We start from the raw sequence: 17,933 nt of genomic DNA on the forward strand, positions 1-17,933 counted from the left end.
CTGTGATGTTTAGAGCTTATGGTGGAAAAAATCTGAAAATTACAGTCACTTCTTTTTCCAGAGTTATGCAAACCTGACAGTCTAAAATCATCCCCACAGACATCCTGTAGTTTAATGGGATTTAATAATATTGAAATACCCTCCCCAAATAACCATTTGAAGCTGACCAGACATGAATTCAAACAGCACTGTTTTAATTTTTAGTTCAAGCAACAACAATCATTCCCAGCAGCACAAACATCTCCTTTTGAGGAGGAGCTGCTTCTCTATCAAAGTGCAAACCAGATACAAACCCATCTGTGCCAGCTCGATTTTCTCTGGAGTGGCCACGCTCCCCAGCACGTGGGAGACCCCTGAAGCCAGGAGGAAGGCCATGGAGCCCGGGGAAGTGGGGCTGTTCCTGGAATGCCACCCGTGGGGCAGGTGCTGTTTGCTCCACCTGGGCACGCTGCTCCTCACTGCTGAGTGACCCCACTGCTGCTGCAGCTCTGACTGCTCAAAAAGCACTAATCCGCCCCAAATGAGGCAGTGCTACCTTCCAGCTCGGCTCTAATCTATCCCCACACGCAATCAGGGCCTTAATAACCAGGGAATGGCTCAGCATCCTTCCCACGAGAAGCCCTCACAAGAACTTACACTGTGCTCACAGTTTAACTGCCTTTCCCAGTATTGCAGGGGTTGGCATTCATTGGATTTCATTCCCAACAGTCAGAGCTGTGTGGTTTCCCCACCACGCCTTTAGGATGTGCAGGACCCTTCAGTCACCACCAGAAGGGAAATGTTGAGAATTAAAACATTACCCTGAGCAGCATTTCAGCAAAGTGGAAATGCACTTTGCTGTGCAGGGCCCGGCCCAGCAGGGAACCCACAGCCACTGCCAGAAACCACCTTCACCAAGCTTAAACAAACATGGGGGGCACTTTGTCCTGCTGTATTTTGGGGTTTAGCTATTCAAGAAAGCACTATTACCCAAGCATTAGCAGCAAAACTCTATTGCCAAGAGCCTACAGCAATGTCTGGATAGAACACAAATTTCTTACTGCTGTCCATAAGTACAGTTTGTTTTTTTCTTCCTATTATACTACTATACATTAAGAAATTAATATTTCAAAGTGCAACCAAATGACAAAAGGTTTGGTCTCATGTCTTGCTCTTATGGACTTAATGTTACAGCCATCTGACAAAACAAAAAGATTAAATAAGGTATAAAGAGCATTACCAAACACTGAGAAGTGTAATTATGAAAGAGGATGGAAAGTGGATTTCTAAATGATATGCATCGACTGCATTAAGCTGACATTAAGCTTGAGGAGATAAAAGGAACCCGTAAAACACAGGAGTTACTTTTTCAACTGCAACATCAGCTCTTCTCCCCTGCATTCAGCATTTTGGGGTTTACTGTGTACTCTGCAAAGGGTTGTAAAGCACTGGCACAGGCTGCCCAGGGCAGTGCTGGAGTCACCATCCTTGGTAGTGTTCAAAAAACATCTGGATATGGCACTTGAGGACGTGGTTCAGAGGTGAACATGGTGGCAGTGCTGGGTTGATGGCTGGACTTCATGATCATCGAGGTCCTTCCCAAAAAAGCCCCCACCCCCTGAACTGGAGACCAGTACACAATTAAACTCTGGATCTGATCAAACCCTGGAACAAACGCCAAGCCCCAGCATTCTGTTATTTGTGCTCTCCTCAACGCCCTGTTTTGTATCATTCCCTCATCCTGAGCACACTAAGTTTGCCTTTACACTAATGCCATTAAAAGCCATTTAGTCCCCACCTCCAGCCCCAGAGAGCTCGTTTTATCTAAATCCCCCAGAAGAGCACTAATATCCAGCACTAATGTCAGCACAGGGTTGATTGCTGTGTTATGCAACAGCCAGAGGGCCCAGGAGGGCACATGCAGGTCCGGGGAATCCAGGGCCCCAGGCAGGACTGGCTTTAATAGCCACGGCTCATACTTTATTTTAATTTGCTCTGCAGCAACTCTTCCAACCCTACGGAATTTTACAATAAGCTTCTTACGGTGGATTTAATCCTAATCTCTGGGAGGTCCACGGACATGAGATGGACAATCTCTCACACTTCTGCAAATCCCAAGAAAACCCTCAAGGAAGTCACAGAGCACCAGCAGAGATACCAAAGGCTGGTGCCAGGTCCAGCTGAAAAGGGCACATCTCAGCCCTGGAGATGCAGAGAAAGCAAACGAGGAACCAAACACAAACTGTGACTACCCAAACCAACCAGAATGGTGTGCAGGCAATGGAAATCACTGTGGAAAACAACTCATGCCTGGAAAGTCACTGGATAATATGCAAACAAAAAACATACAAAAGCATACAATACCCAGAAACGGGAAACAACCCCAAACACAACCAAAATCTACCAGCATAGTTTCAACTCTTCCTAGATCTGAGAACTGTTTGGTGTTGCCTTTTTTTCTTCCAACAAAACAAAACAAAACCAAACAGAAGTCACGTTTGAGTAACACATATTTCATCATAACTGCTCTTCCAGCCTCCCCTTTTGACATTGCTGGCTCAATGCTCCTGCCTATGATCAATAATTCATCTTATTTTCCCATTCAAGTGAGCAGTTTTTGCTCTTCGTCTCCTCCACAGCTGATCCCTGTCAATCCTTGGTTATTCCTGCCATGGGAGCACCCAGAGGCCCTTCCTGGATGGAGGTCCCCTCCTCTTTTGCACTTACAGATCAGAAAGGAATCAGGAGCATCCAAACAAAACCCTGGCACTACAGTATCATCCCAATAGAGTTGTAATGATCCTCACACGTCATGTTCCCCCAGTGAGGCTTTACAGAGTACTGTGCAACGCAGAGAATGTCTTGCCAGCACAGTGCCTCACTTACAGGGGCTGTGATCCCCTTTTTGGGAGCAACCCTTCAGTGTAGCAACTGAAGTCTGAGAGAACAGGCCCCAGAGACCAGGAATAATGGATATTTTCCACCTCTGCCCAAGGATGCCTTCCTTCTGCTAGCTCAGCAAACTTCCAGTTATTATCTTCAAGCAATTAGCCCAGGTTTCATCCCTTGTTCAGAACCAGCCCACATCAGAGCTGGTCATTGTGAGAGCTCTGGTGCCTCTGTAACGCAGCAGGACTGAGGGCTGTAAGTTTTCCATTCAGACCATGGAATTAGTCCTTTATCCACACTGAAAAGCTCAATCATTTAAGCACAGACATGGCCAGCTGCCAAAGCACATTGTCACATCAATGGGGTGAACAAGGAGTGCAGATTTATTAAGCAAACACAGTTAAGTTTGCACATCCTAATCCTCTTTATTTTGTGAGGATCCCGCAGCAGGGAAGGCACAGCAATTGATTATGACACTACAGAGCATGTGGAAAAGGCAGGGGACAGGAAGAAATGGAGAAGAGTTTCCACTGCCCCTGCCAAGAGGGGGAAGAGCAGCCAGGTGTGCAGGTGCTGCTGTGCCGGGCTCAGGAGGGGGACTCAGGATGGGCAGCACCCTCACCCTGCTGTAACCAGGCACAGGGAGAAGCAGGCACTGTTCTGGGGGGCTGTGGCCGTGTCTGCAAAGGGAACCCCTCAGCCAGGCAAGTGCTCAGGCACCAGAGGAGCAATCCCTAACTCCCAGGAGTTCCACTGAGACACCTCTGCAGCACTGAGACAGCAGCTCAGCATTTGATGCCTCCCAGAACTGACAGAGACCAACCAGTCTGGAAGGCAGACCGGGAGCTGTGCCTCTGGAAGCACAGGTGCAACACAGCTCTCTGTCTTCCAGAATCCCAGATCTGCCCTCTAAACAAATCAGTAAGTACATAAATAAGGATCATACACTGTGAAACAAACCTGTCTTGTTCTCGGCCTGCCTTTGTTGTACGTTACTACCCGGGGAAATAGAATTCCTACCACAGTATATTCAGCTGGGTCAGATCCCCTCATCCACCACATCCTCTCCAAATGTACCATTTCTTTATACCTCTCACCCCCTGCTTAACTTCTCCAATTTAACAAAAAAAATAGGAAAAAAACCCACACAAAGACCCTTCCTAAAGTTCCTCCCTGTCCCCACACAGGAGACACACAGAGGATAAACCATCCCAGCTTCAGTGCGAACAGTCAACCCCGATGTCTGCAAATTTATCAGCAAACACCAGTGTGTGACAGCAACCTCAGCACCTGGACAGCAATCTCACCCCCCTGGGGAGGAGAACCAGTGACAGGGCACAAGAGCAGCTGGAGCTGCAGGGTGAAGAGGCACCCAGTGCCAGGACCTGGAGCTGGGCTGGAGGGAGCACTGCTTCCCCCTCGGGCTGCCAAACAAACCCACATCTGGGGCTCCATTAGACAGCAGGAGGAGGGGGAAAAAAGCAGAATAGAACGGAAGGTGGAGTTAATTAACCTTTAAAAGCAATGAATGGAGACTACATTGCCACAGATGATATGGACTAATTTATTCACACTCCTCAGAAACAGTCATTTTGCTAAAGAAACATGTTTATCTATTCTATTCTAAGTTACCTCGGAGCAAGTCACCAACAGTGAGTCATCTGTGGGCAAACAATGAATTGACAGTCTCAAACACCAAAGTGATTTTATGACTGAAAATGATGATGCTTTGTGCAGCTGAGTTTCATGCTGATCAATGTTTCTATTGGTAACGTGCAAACACCTCCAAACCCATTATGTGTTGTGGTGCTGAGGGTATCGATAACCTGCCACAGCCCAGGCTCCAGCTCCTGTCCTACTGCCTGATTTCCTGTCTCTCACACAGAAACCCTCTCGTGGCATCTCAGAACTCTCATTGCAGCCATCCCAAAAGCATAGGGAGCAGCTCATGCTGCCAGGCCATCCTCCAAGGCATGAGCTTCTGCTGGAAAAGAGGAAAAACAAGCACACACATCTGCTGCAGCAAGCTCAGTGCTGGGAGGAGCTGTGAACGTTTCTTTCAGCCAGTTCTGTCGCCCAGCCCCTGGTTTCCCACGGCAGGGCCACCAGCCCAGCCCAGCATTCAGACTTCATCAAAGTGCTGCCAGAGGTACTTGAACATTTTTACATCTATGCCACATAGTTTCAGAAAGGCAACAGTTGTTCTTCAGCAACAACCTTTCCAGTTTCACACCAGGGTTCTGCAGAGTTACTGAAACAAGAGTAGATTGCATAAGCACCATAAAAAAGGGGAACAGTAAGTAGTTAACAAGCACATAACCTAGTTGCTAACTGGTCCACTGTGCCCTTGGCTCTGCAGAACAGACTGGATGCCTCTCATGGAGCCCTCAGCATCCAGCTCCAGCATCCTCAGAACCCTCCCTGGGGCCATGGGAGGACACTGGTCAGGCTGGCAGGTGAGACACTTCACACAGGGAACAACCCCAGGACACACCAAACCATCCCCAGACTTCACACCTCTCACAGTTGCCACGTGCACGTGCTAATTTATTGTCAGTGCACGTAATGCTGTGACAGATTTAAGCTATTGTTGGAATTAAACCTGTGCCAGACCAAGATCTCCCCAGGAGGAGATTGATGCCTTCGATACCCATTCAGACCATAATTCCTTTATATATCACTATTCCAGAGTCCACACTTAATTTTTGTTTTCCAGGTTCTTGGACAGCTGCAGATACATGAGCCCCTAAGCAGCACTAATAACAATATTGAACAGGCTGCTGTGATGGTCTCTGGGAATGAGCCCTGATGGATTTGGGGCTGTTTCTCAGCTTAGCTGTGCCAACTGCATCCCTGAGGTTCTGATAAAACACCAAAGAACTACAAAGCAGCAGCAGATCCACAACCAAGGCAGGTCTGTGCTGTGCCCGCTGCGTCCCAGTGCCAATCCCTCCCCGAGCTCCAGCATTTCCCGCTCTCAGGGTCAGCAGCCACCCAGGAATTCACAGCCGAGCCACTGGAGCTGCTGCTTCCTGGGAGAGCTCATTTGGAGCCGAGGCAGTGCCCGCCTGTCCAGGTACCCATTTATCCAGGTGTTATCCTACAGCACCCTCAGGTGCATTAATGTGCTTGGGGTGTGCTCCTGTCAGGATCAGTATGGGTGCCAGAGGTGCAAACCCCAGCCTGCTCACGGGGCCAGGCACTCTGCCTGCTCCCCCCATCCCACACGGGGACACGTCTGTGCCCACAGGACACAAGGCTGGGTCAGTGCTCGTGCCGTGCAGACCCAACACCACTGTGGTGGCACCAGCACGGCCACACCTGGGCACCAAGGACACCCAGGGGAACTGGCTGTCCCTGCAGCCCCCACTGCCCTCCCCAGACAGGGATGGCACCCCACTGACCGACACAACCAACCGGATTGGGAATTGTTGGTGTTGGACCTGGGGAAGGAGAGGGACTGCAATGACCTGGAGCTGAATTCCACCATCAGAGTACCCCGGCGTGGAATGTTGGTATCCACACACACACTGGCATGAGATTCAGAAGTTAAACCCGATGCTTTCCTCCCAGGCCTGTTCCACACCCCCTCCAGGAGCTGGCTGCTGTGAATTATTCAAAGGGGCCATATCCATTACCTCCAGTGCCTCGGGAAGCAGATGGAGTAACACCTGCTCTCCTTTACCTGAGCATGGGCATCAAATCTTAATGCAGAGCTTGGGGTAACCAAAACCTCCACATAAGAACAGGGTTTGGCACTGCACCACACCAACTCCAACACAGGAGGCTCTTTCCTCAGGATCTACAAATAACTCTCTTTTTCCTCAAACAGGCTCAATTTCTTACACAAAAGCTGTGTCTATTCCCAGTCACTTTGACTCAATAACAAGTATCAAATAAAATCAACAATGCCAGATACAAAGAAACACATCAATATATATCACTAACACTGCCCTGAATCTTTTTAACATTTTTTTATACTGGGCAAAATGATGTTTCAAAGCATAATCCATGACTTTTGGTGGCTTAATTTTACACTAGTTTGTTTGATTTTAAATTACAGATAATCATGTCATAAAAATGCCTTCTGAGCTACCTGATTTTGGCAACCCTGCAGTTTGCCAAATAAGTTTTTTCTTTAAAAGTACATAACCCAATATCCTTAAGGATGAGCAAAATGCAAAAATTAACTTTATCTAGCACGATTTCTCCTCTCCACAGCATTTACCCTCTATCCACTTAGAGCCTTAAGCTAATTGCCACTTTCCATCAAGCACTGACCCAAATTGAACAAAATCAGACATTATAAACTACAAGTTATTGAAGAAAGTTATTCAAGATGTCTTCCTTTTCTGTACTATCTCCTGCAATTCTTGAAAAGACCCATCCAGTGCTGTTTCATTCAAATTTTACACATCATTTGCATGTGTGTTATACTATTTATAAGAACTACTAGAAAAAGCTACAGAAACTCTACTCCAGAGAAAGCCACAGCAAAATGCCCAACAGATGAAAAGGTCAAGAATGTTTTTGTTCAAGGCAAATGCATTTGCAATAATTTAAGCTAACACAAAAGTGCGGTTTGTCCTTATCACAGGAGCAGTATCTCATAAAAACTACGTGTTTTCATGGAGAAATGTTCTTTCAAGTCAATACAAAAATACCAAGTTTTCTTGTTAAACAATGAGGAACACACACACATTTTTCATACCAGCAATGTCCACAGAAATACTGTATGTAACTCAACAATCAGAAGGATTAAGTTACCTGATTTTTCTACAAGCATTTCCAGAAATATTACGAGCTCATCCTTTGGCAATTCCAAACTCAAACATCCTCAAACATCCTTACCTTTTTCTGGGCTTAGATTTTTATATACTTCAAGGTCTGCCATTAAATTTGTAACTCATGCATTATTGGCAAGCAGAATGGAAATTCTCCCTGCAGGAAAGCCTCAGTTCAATCTTCGTGTCTTCAGAGCTAACACATGTGGGAAGCAATCCTTGGAAGTACAGCAGAGCTCTGCCAGCTCTGCTCTGCAGGACCAACAGCGAGACCTTCGTGATCCATCCGCAAATCCAGGGGCAACACCGGCCAACTTCGCTCACGGGCGGGAAGCACAGCCCGGGAGGGCAGCTGGGAGCATCTGCTCCGTGCTGTGCTCAGGGCTGAGGAGCAGCGGCTGCTCCGGCTCTGACACACACACAGCCCACGGAGACGCTCCGGCAGGAACTGTGCCCGGAGCCTGGGAAGAGCAGCTCCAGTAGGGAGCACAAGGAAATCCTGCGGGCAGGGTCGGGAAGGGATTACCACACTTGAGTGAGAGAGCGGGAGGTGACGCAGGCTGGATGCAGGAGAGAAAATCCACCCTCACTCCAAAGGAACTCCCAGCATCTGCCGCCACGGATCCTGCGAGGCGGGAGGAGAGAACCTTCCCGGACCCTGCTCCTTTTCCCTGGATTTTGTGCCTCCTCTCCTGCGTCTGTCCCTGGCTCGAGGGGGAACAGCCGCTCTGCAGAAGGAGGCCAGTGAGAGCACAAATGCAAATGGCTGGGGCTGTGCATCACTGAGCAGTGCATTTCAGGAGAGCCAAAGTCCCCCGCGAGATGCTGAGCACCGACACTCCCAGGGGCTACAGAAACCTCCGTGCTACCCGAGAAATCCTGGGCTGCTTTCAGCCGACTCAGTGCTCCTGAAATCAGGGTTTATAGTCAGTGTGGAACAATGGGCAGAAACATTCAGACTTGCATAAATTGCACTTACTTACAATGGAGCCCAAGGGAACACAGGGCTGGAAAACACGGAAAGAATAAAGTCAGTTCACTACACTTCACATCTTTCATTTATTGCATTTTCTAACTGTTTCACTCTTCAGCTGGCTCTTCCACAGTGACATTTACATCAGCACACCAAAGGAATTCCCAGCTGTATTCCCAAACATTGTGACAGCAGTAAAAGATGACAGAATTTGTCTAGTGCATGTTAGGAAAAAGTTACAGGATAGACAGTGTGGTTGAGAGGAGGAAACAAAAAAAAGCAACCCAAACCCCCATCCCCCATAGTTCTACATGCCTGCAGAACTTCAGTGAGATGGGAGACAAGATCCAAGGGGAGTTGACGTGTTTCACTTACTGAGAAATCATTATTTCTTAGCCATTTTTAACACACACACAGCCAGACTTCCCACAGCCCCCAGGTCACGATACATCACAGGAACCGTGGGGTGTCTGTGGACTATGTCCAGCCACCTGTAAAATGAAACAAGACCCCAAACCCACTGTAGGATGGTTCTTGACTGCCCTCAGTTTGTGGTTCCAATGTCACATCCAGGTTGGGATGGCAGGACGTGACAGAAGTCCCTCTCTGAGGAGGGAAGTGTCACCCATTCCCAGGCAGAAGAAGGGAAACGGGGCAGCCCATCCTTACCCCACCTCTGGTTCTCAGCTCACCACATCACCAGATCAAACCATCACTCTGAAGCCTCCAGACAGTTACCAATACATTTGCATTCAAAGTAATTGATGTGCTAGAGTTACAATTCAACAACAGAAAATAAAGTGTCACCACTGCATAGTTTAACATCAGACTGCAGATAACGTGCTAAGTACAAGTTCACACACACTCCCACCATTCCATCCATTATGTGTCGAGCTATACACGAGCATCTTTAACAGCACAGCTGCTCTGTCACAAACCTTGCACAACCATTAATACATTCTTCATTATTTTGTCTTCAAGGGAAACTTCATTTTAAAACCAGAAGTGCTTAAATGCTTTGGAAATTCGAGTACATCATATGGGTTAGAAGGTTACAGCAAACAAATGAAGACCATGTAATTCAGAAGACATGCCCAATGTTGTGACAATAGCTGCAGGTTTATTCAACTTCAAAAAAAAATAAAATAAAAAAAAAAAGACATCAATCCCCATGACAACTCTTCAAGCCAGGTTTTGCATCTAATCCTAAGGCCTGTCAGAGTCAAATTTGAACTGATGTGGCCCTGAGGACACAGCATGTCACAGTTTGTCTGGCTGCAAAGGGAAAAGGCAACACGTTCATTTTATACCACCTGACACTGCACCTACACCTGATTTAAGCAGTGCCACCCTCACGAGGTTCCAGTGATTCCACACACTCCCTGCTCTCAGGGCAGTCACAGGCTCCTGCTGGGAATGCTCTGTGGTGCCACAGCAAAGCTCTAACAAAGTCTCGGAGTTGATGGTGACAAACAATGTTTCCAAACAAAAAATTGGTTTTCTATCACCTGTCATTGATTGACATCAATGACCACAAGGCAACAGGATGTATTTCCAACCATCACTGCTGTTCCACAGGTGTCACACAATCCCAGTAACTCAAGTCCCTTTGGCAGGACAGGGAACAGCCTCATCTCTCTGCCTGTTTTTCCTACTTAGATTTTCTGCCCATACCTAACAGGGCTCAGACTACCGGACAGAGACACAACACTGCAAGTTCTACTGCAAAATACTCATTTTCCAATAAATGAGAATATGATTTAACTAACAGTTTTGAAATTACAGCATCAGAAGAAGGTTCATTTTCTAGCTCATTGATTTTTCCTTTTTCACTGTCAAAATAGCTGGAAACCAGTACAAAGCCTAATTCTGCTAAAGAGCAAGAAAAGCTGATTAAAGAACTAACACCTCTCACAGTGAATTGATAATGAAATAAGGAGACAACAACATCTTCCTATTCATCATCCAAATTTAATCTTAGACCTAAACTGTAATACAAACTCCAAGTGGAAACTCAGCTAGCAATTAATAAAACTTTGTATTAGCTGCATAGAAAACTTGTCATTTTTATCAGATTAGAGTTTGTATCCACTCATTTGTCGTTAATGAAGACATTGTTCTATGGAAAGCTGAGAAACACACCAAGATGGAAGGGGAAAAACACTTGGCACTAGACTTCAATCACTAAACACCGTCTGGAGACAGATCCCACACGAGACTCCTTCTTTCAACAAAGGAAGGATCCAGTGACAGACAGAGGGTTCTTCACCAGGACAGTTTCTTCAGGCATTTTTGTCTCTTTTTTAATCTAAGTGGGCCTCAACACATAAATTCCTTAGTGCCCTTCTTGCACATACATTTTCACTTACATCTCTTTGTCTCGAGGAATGAATTGTGGCTACTTCACTACAGAAGTCAGAATATGAACCAATATTTGAATTCCTGCATTCCTAACTTGTCCTGCTTTCCCAAGCATCATTACAAAACTCCAACTGAAGCCGATTATGAAGATCTGAGGCTGAATCCTGCTCTCCACATCTGGCAGCTGCAGCCCTGTGCCTCGAACCCTGGCTCGCACGAGGCTCCAGCAGAGCCCTGCCCACCAGCAAACATCAACCCAAATGCAGATGTGCAATCTGGCAAAGCTGTAGTATTGTTCCCCCAAAACTTTGTGCTCCAGGAACCAAAACAGACCACTTTACTGCACAGAAAGTAAAACATAATGCATATTATGTTCTTCTTCACTGGGCACGAAAGTTCAATATCACTGAAGCAAAGTTCTCCACCCATTTACTCAGCTCATGTTGGAAAGGAGACATTCAAAGGCCCTAAAATGCTGACATTAAGGACCTGTGTCACTTCTCAGGCTCAGAACACCCAGGCAATGGTCTTTCCCCAGTGAAGCAATTGAGCAACCCAACCTGCCAGAGCCGCTACAGCCTGAACGTGGCATGGAATCCCTGTTTCCCCTCCAGCAGATGCTTTGCACCAACCACCATAAGTTTTGGAGTTAATTAATTGATCACAAGCATGAGTGAATTCCAGAAAAAAAAAACTTAAGGAAAAAATAAAATTATCAGATGTAAAGATAATAAGTGCAATTACCTGGATCTTCTGGCTTGGGACACACTTGCATTGCTGATGGGAGGCAGTGGGAGCCACAGAAGGGCTATTCCATACACAATGGGTTTTTTCCCATTACACTTTTCAGCCCCAAACATGCACTAGCCAAGTAGATGGATGTTTGCTTTGACAACACAGCCATTCCCACATTGTTATTGCCAGCAAACAAACAAAATATGATCCACATTTACAGCTTAAAAACCCTGCGAAAATAAAAAAAAATACTCTTTTTCCAAGCCTAGAGGGATGCTGCACTTTGTATCTTGGCACTGCTTGCAACAGGAAGGAAAAGAAAGTGGGTTCATCAAATCCTCAAGGCTATTCCAAACATTGTAATTGCTTGTCTGCTCTGTTCTACAGGAACTGCTAAAATAGCTGAGGCCCAGATCTGCCCCCAGCCTGTTATTCTCCGTGTGCACACACGCTGCTGGATCTCACTGCTGCTGCTGCTGAGGAAAACTGACACTTTTGCTCCTGGGCAGATAAGACTCCCCAGAGTGCAAGGCACAGCAGCAACCTCCACTTCTGTAACCAAAAATTCAGACATAAACAGATAAGAATTTCAATATCCTGCAAATGCAGCCATTAGCAGCTTCTCCTAACAAAATCATAAAATCCTGGGAAAGCCTCAGGCAGTGCCATGCCCAGAGCACTTCACTGCACACCAGCGTCAGTCACCACGTGAAGACAACCCGTGAAAGCCCCGGGGAAAGGCCCCAGTTGTGCATCAATACTTCCTCTTGTCTAACAACGTGCAAGTGTCCCTAAACACCATTACAATGTGCCAGGGCAGCCTGGTCCATGTACAGCAGCGTTTTCCTGAATGGAATGGGAGCACTGCTGTTTGTGTTTGCTGTTCACTGTACACAGGAACTGAACTGGGACCATACAAATGGTTTTCCAGCCTTCTATTCCCACTAGTCAATACACTGCTTGTTAACTACATTCAGAGCAAGGGCACAAATAGGATGCTTTAACCATTTTTCCAAAATTGCCAATCACCAGCTGAAGGTACCCAAGTTTATCCTGTGTCTTTTTTATATATTTGTGGACAATTTTCAGTGTACTCTTGTGCCAACTTTCCCCATCAGTTCCAATAAGCCTTTTCCTCCCTGAGCTTTCCCTTCGCAAAGCAGTCAGAGCCAGCAGTCACATCCCCTCTCAATCTTTGATTTTCCAAGCTAAACAAACGTGACTCATCTCCAGTTCTGTAGCCCTTTTCTCTGCCTGTTCCCCAGTTCCCCTTGCTCCAGTACCCCTGACTAGAACTGCATTGGGCTGGGCCTCGTGGCACCACCACCTTCATCCTGCTCCTCAACACCCACAACTGCATCTTCCTTCGACTAATCACAGAATCCCAGACTGGTTTGGGTTGGAAGGGGCCTTAAAGCCCACCTCATTTCACCCCCTGTCATGGGCAGGGACACCTCCCATTCTCCCAGGTTGCTCCAAGCCCCATCCAGCCTGGCCTTGGACACTTCCAGGGATGGGACATCCTGCACTGAAGCATCCAGGAGCCAGGTGCTGTCCTGCTGTTGCAGAGCACTGTGCACTCCAGCAGGGCTGCAGGTTCATGTGAGTGCTTCTGCTCCAAGCTGATTTTTTTCCCTTTGCTTCTTTGGGGGCCTTGGTTTTGTTTGGGGTTTGTTGGGGGTTTTTTTGGTTGGTTGGTTGTGGTTTTTTTTCTTTTTTTACACAAAACAAGCCATTTAAACTACTCCCAATAAATACAGAGTTCCAGCATTCTTATTTATGCAGTCCACAAGCTGTTGCACTTGAACCCCTCAGCTGGAGGTGAACAAATGGAACAAACATCTGCTCAGGTGCTTAAAGCAGTGCAGGTGCCACAAGGGGAGGGAGGAAGCACCAGAGATGAGCAGTAGAGCAGCAAATTTCCTATCGTGCATCCCTGTGGATGCTTCCAGTCCTGAGGTCTCTGAAGGTGGTGCTGTGCTTTTTAAGAACACCCACTGATCCTGTGAGATATTTTTACCTGGCTGCCCTGCACCTGAGGTGCAACAGTTCTTCCAGCTCACAGGTTCAGTTACAGGCAGTTACTGTGATGTGACCTTCCAGACAGCCCTGAGGCAACTGAGTTATCCCACTGCTCCAAATCAAAGGGTGCAGTTGGGGTAATAAGGGCAGAATTAACACAACATTCTACCAATGGTGGCCAGTCCCTACTGACACAGGTCTGGAAAGAGGTGGAGAGGCCAGAAGATAAAGTTAGAAACTTAGAGAGTTAATTAAAATTATGGAAATGGAGTTTTAAAAAAATTTTGTTTCTGAAAGTAGTTAAGAAAAAAAGATCATTAGAATAAGTAATATAAGTAGGAACAGCTACTTTCAGAACAGCTGAGACAAAATCAGCCATTTGCTAAACACATCACAGCTTCTTTCTGTTTAACAATTACAGAATATTAGCATTCAGAAGTGTAGGAAAATAAGCTTATCAACGACCCTGTGTGCTTGCTCCCTGAAGAGCCGTGCTCTCAGTATCAGAATATGACACTATAATAGCAATAACTACCCCAAAAAATCACAAAAACACTGTGTAAGTTGGGATTAATAGACACTAAGCTGGACACACACAGCTCAACACTGGAACACCCGCTGACAAGGAGCAAATTCCCAAAAAGCTCCATCAACCCTTTTGTCTGTATCAGCACAGCACCAAAGGAAACCAACTTGTCTCCAGCATCAGGAGCCCCGTGGTAACTCCTGGGACATGCACACACCCTCACATCAGGCTGGAGAACTGCCTCCCCTGTCACTGCCCAGCAGGACTTCAGCTCCCTCCACATGCTCAGGGTGAAGGAACTGTTGCTGCAGGGTCTTGCTTAGGTTAAAAGAGACAAATGGGAAGCCCTGAGAGATTCTGTCAGGGAAAAATAATTAATCCTGTCTGGTCGTGAACAAAAGACAAATAAATTAAGCCATGGAATCTTTCTGGTCTAGGATCCCTGCTAATTATGCCTTCAACTTTAGAGAATTATCACTTTGCACACTCATCCCTCAATAGCTGTTCACAGATTACTGGACCTTGTGCTGATGGATCATTATCCAGCCTTTGCACCATTAGCAGGATAAAGACATTGTGCTGCTCTGTGATAAAATATCACCTCAGTCACAGAGCACCGACCAGACTGTTCCTTCATGTGTTCTGGAACAGCAAAACTGCAGCTACACATCCAAAATGTAACAGCTCCAGGTAATACACTTGTGCCAGGGAGCTGGGAGCTGCCTGGAGAGAAGGGAGATCAACAGGCACTCACCAAAACACTGCCAGAGTGCCCAGACCCAGGGAGGGGAGACCTGGGTGAAGACATCTGGGAGACAATTCAGAAGGGACACGATCCCACCAAAACCAGAGGGACTCCATGAGTGGCCTGATAAACCCCAGGAACGACTCCATTTCATCTGAGGAGCAGAATGGCTGTGCCTGGAGATGACAGGCTCACCAAGCACTTCGCCTGTAACACAAGTCCCAGATGCAGCACACACATGAATTAATGTGACAACGCCACTGTCAGACTGACTTAGAAAGTTATTAACATCCTTCTGGTGTCCCAAATAAACTAGCAGTGCCCATGGGCAAGAAAAAAGCAGTACAGGGGAAAATGGAACTGCCTCTCATTAGGAAGATCCACAAACTGACAGATGATTAATTCTCCCACTAAGCCATTAACTTCATCGATGGTGACATAATCACAGTGACAAAAATGCAGATACAGCCTGGTTTACAGTGGGCTGCAAACTCTCCCAGTCCTGACAAACACAGTGAAAATGGAGATATGTTCTCTAGGAAAAAATACCTTTGCTTTCAAAGTGACAAGTATTTCTATCTTTAATTCATAGGCACTCCATGCTGCTGTTATTAATAGTGCCATAAATGTGCCCTGAAGTGACAGTTTTTAATCACTGACCGCAAAGGGAATAAGGAATACAAGATTTGGGCCTCTAAGAACAGCATTAGGAAGTCACTCTCCCAGCAGGCAGGCAGGGGTCCAGCTCTCTTATCAGATGAGACATGCAGGAATCTACTGCAGGCAGGGACAGCTCCTGAATCCTGCTGGTCCCTGACCCACCACAGGAGCACAGGCTGGGCTCAGCACTGCTCCTTACCCTGTGCCCAGGGGTGAGGCAAAGGGAGAGGAATCCTGAGGGGGAACACATGTCCTCTCTAGTTGATATATCAAGTTTTAAGCATACAAAAAGAAATCCTGAAAAGGAAGTATTTTACATCAGAATGACTTCAGAGTATTTAGTGGCAGGATCCTCCAACAACAGAATGATCACAGCATATCACCTGCAATGGCAAGGGGCTAAGAGGTGAGGGGGTGATGGGCACTGACTGGGGATCTCTGGGAGGCATCACAGGCGTCTGATCAATACCTGGAACTCGAGCCCTTCCCGACACTTTCAGGTCGGACCCCTGCAGGTCCAGCACCGGCAGTACTGGGGCAGGGACAGGTCGGACCGGCAGAACTGGGGGGTCAATCGGTCTGTCTGTTGGAGCCCGGCAGTACCGGGGGTCTGTCTGTCTGTTGGAGCTTGACAGTACCGGGGGTCGGTCTGTCAGTCGGTCTGTCTGTTGGAGCTTGGCAGTACCGGGGGTCGGTCTGTCTGTTGGAGCTTGGCAGTACCGGGGGTCGGTCTGTCTGTTGGAGCTTGGCAGTACCGGGGGTCGGTCTGTCTGTTGGAGCTTGGCAGTACCGGGGGTCGGTCTGTCTGTTGGAGCTTGGCAGTACCGGGTGTCTGTCTGTCTGTTGGAGCTTGGCAGTACCGGGGGTCTGTCTGTCTGTTGGAGCTTGGCAGTACCGGGGGTCTGTCTGTCTGTTGGAGCTTGGCAGTACCGGGGGTCTGTCTGTCTGTTGGAGCTTGGCAGTACCGGGGGTCTGTCTGTCTGTTGGAGCTTGGCAGTACCGGGGGTCGGTCTGTCAGTCGGTCTGTCTGTCGGTCGGTGCCGGCAGTACCAGGGGTCAGTCTATCAGTCGGTCTGTCGGTCGGTCGGTGCCGCCAGTACCGGGGGTCAGTCTGTCAGTCGGTCTGTCTGTCGGTCGGTGCCGGCAGTACCGGGGGTCAGTCTGTCTATCTGTCAGTCTGTCTGCCGGTCCCGGCGGGTCCGGCACGCGCAGCCCCGGGGGCGGCGATCCCGCAGCGCCCCCTGGCGGCCCCGTGCGGCGCCGCCGGCAGCCCGGTCCGTGCCCCCCCCGGGTCGGTCCGTGCCCCCCCCCCGTCGGTCCGTGTCCCCCCCACCCCGCACTCTCGGGGGTCCCCGCGCACCCCCGCACGGTGAAGGCTCGTCCCGGCAGGAGCGCCACCGGTGAGATACACGTGTGGATAGGGAATGCCGGGGACAGCGGACAGCAGGGAACACGGAAACCAGAACCAGCCAATAACTTTGTGACTCACCGTGGAACACGCCGTTGTCCGCTAGGAAGTGCCTGCAGTACTGCAGACAGCTCTTCTTATCCAGACTCCAGTAACTCATCGTGGGGCCACCTCCTGCTCACCATCCAAGGCACCGACCCTGCAAGGGAGACCAGAACGGGGAACTGCCAGTTAATCCACAAGAAATGCCCAACTGCTGCAAGCTCTGCAGTTATTTGTGCCCTTTACGCAAAACAGTTCATTGGCTTCACAAAAACGTTACAACAAACACGGTTTTTCACTCCCCAAACGTGCCCATCTCCACAGACATCCAAGGCAAGGGCCATGGCACATCATCTGGATGGAGCTGGAGCCAGGCTGCACTGATTCCACCAGCCAGCAAGTCCCAGCTGCTGCAGGGAGCCCACCCCACCCACAGTCACTGCTGTCACAGCCACCCTGGGCCACAGTGGGGCCTGGAGACACGATCAATGTAATCCATTTAATGATGCTGGCCCATAGTCAACAAGCTACAGACACATCCAACAGCACCACGTCACTGTCAACAGTCCCCAAGTGAAGGTTATATATACAAAAAAGTGAGTAACTCTCAAAACCAGGAGGTTTTGAGAGTTAGGTGGATGCAGAGCTCTTGCACCAGTGCCCTTGCCCTTGGCAGCCACTGCCCTGCGTCAGCTGATGCAGCCCCTTTGGGATTCTGTCTTTGGCCCTGATGTGCAAAAATCCTTCCCATAACTTATTATGCACAGTTCTGTTGCAGCCAGACACACCAGCATTTCATATTTCTCTGA

General features: G+C 48.0%; 1 protein-coding gene across 11 annotated transcripts in view; it reads right to left on the reverse strand.

The window, feature by feature from the left end:
- PLCH1 (phospholipase C eta 1) overlaps nucleotides 1-17,933 on the reverse strand; it is a 91,027-nt gene that overhangs the window by 61,303 nt on the left and 11,791 nt on the right. For 10 of the 11 annotated variants that reach the window (XM_051781975.1, XM_051781977.1, XM_051781982.1 and 7 more), the window contains exon 2: nucleotides 17,164-17,281. In XM_051781975.1, the coding sequence (XP_051637935.1) occupies nucleotides 17,164-17,242 (79 nt within the window). In that variant the 5' untranslated portion in view covers nucleotides 17,243-17,281. Of the gene's footprint in view, nucleotides 1-7,719; nucleotides 7,775-17,163; nucleotides 17,282-17,933 lie in introns of those variants that run through there. The other variant, XM_051781976.1, reaches the window with a different exon arrangement.

The sequence above is a fragment of the Manacus candei genome, unplaced genomic scaffold, assembly GCF_025592945.1.
Source record: "Manacus candei isolate 608988 ecotype Guabito, Panama unplaced genomic scaffold, ASM2559294v1 h1tg000015l, whole genome shotgun sequence".
Lineage (NCBI taxonomy): Eukaryota > Metazoa > Chordata > Aves > Passeriformes > Pipridae > Manacus > Manacus candei.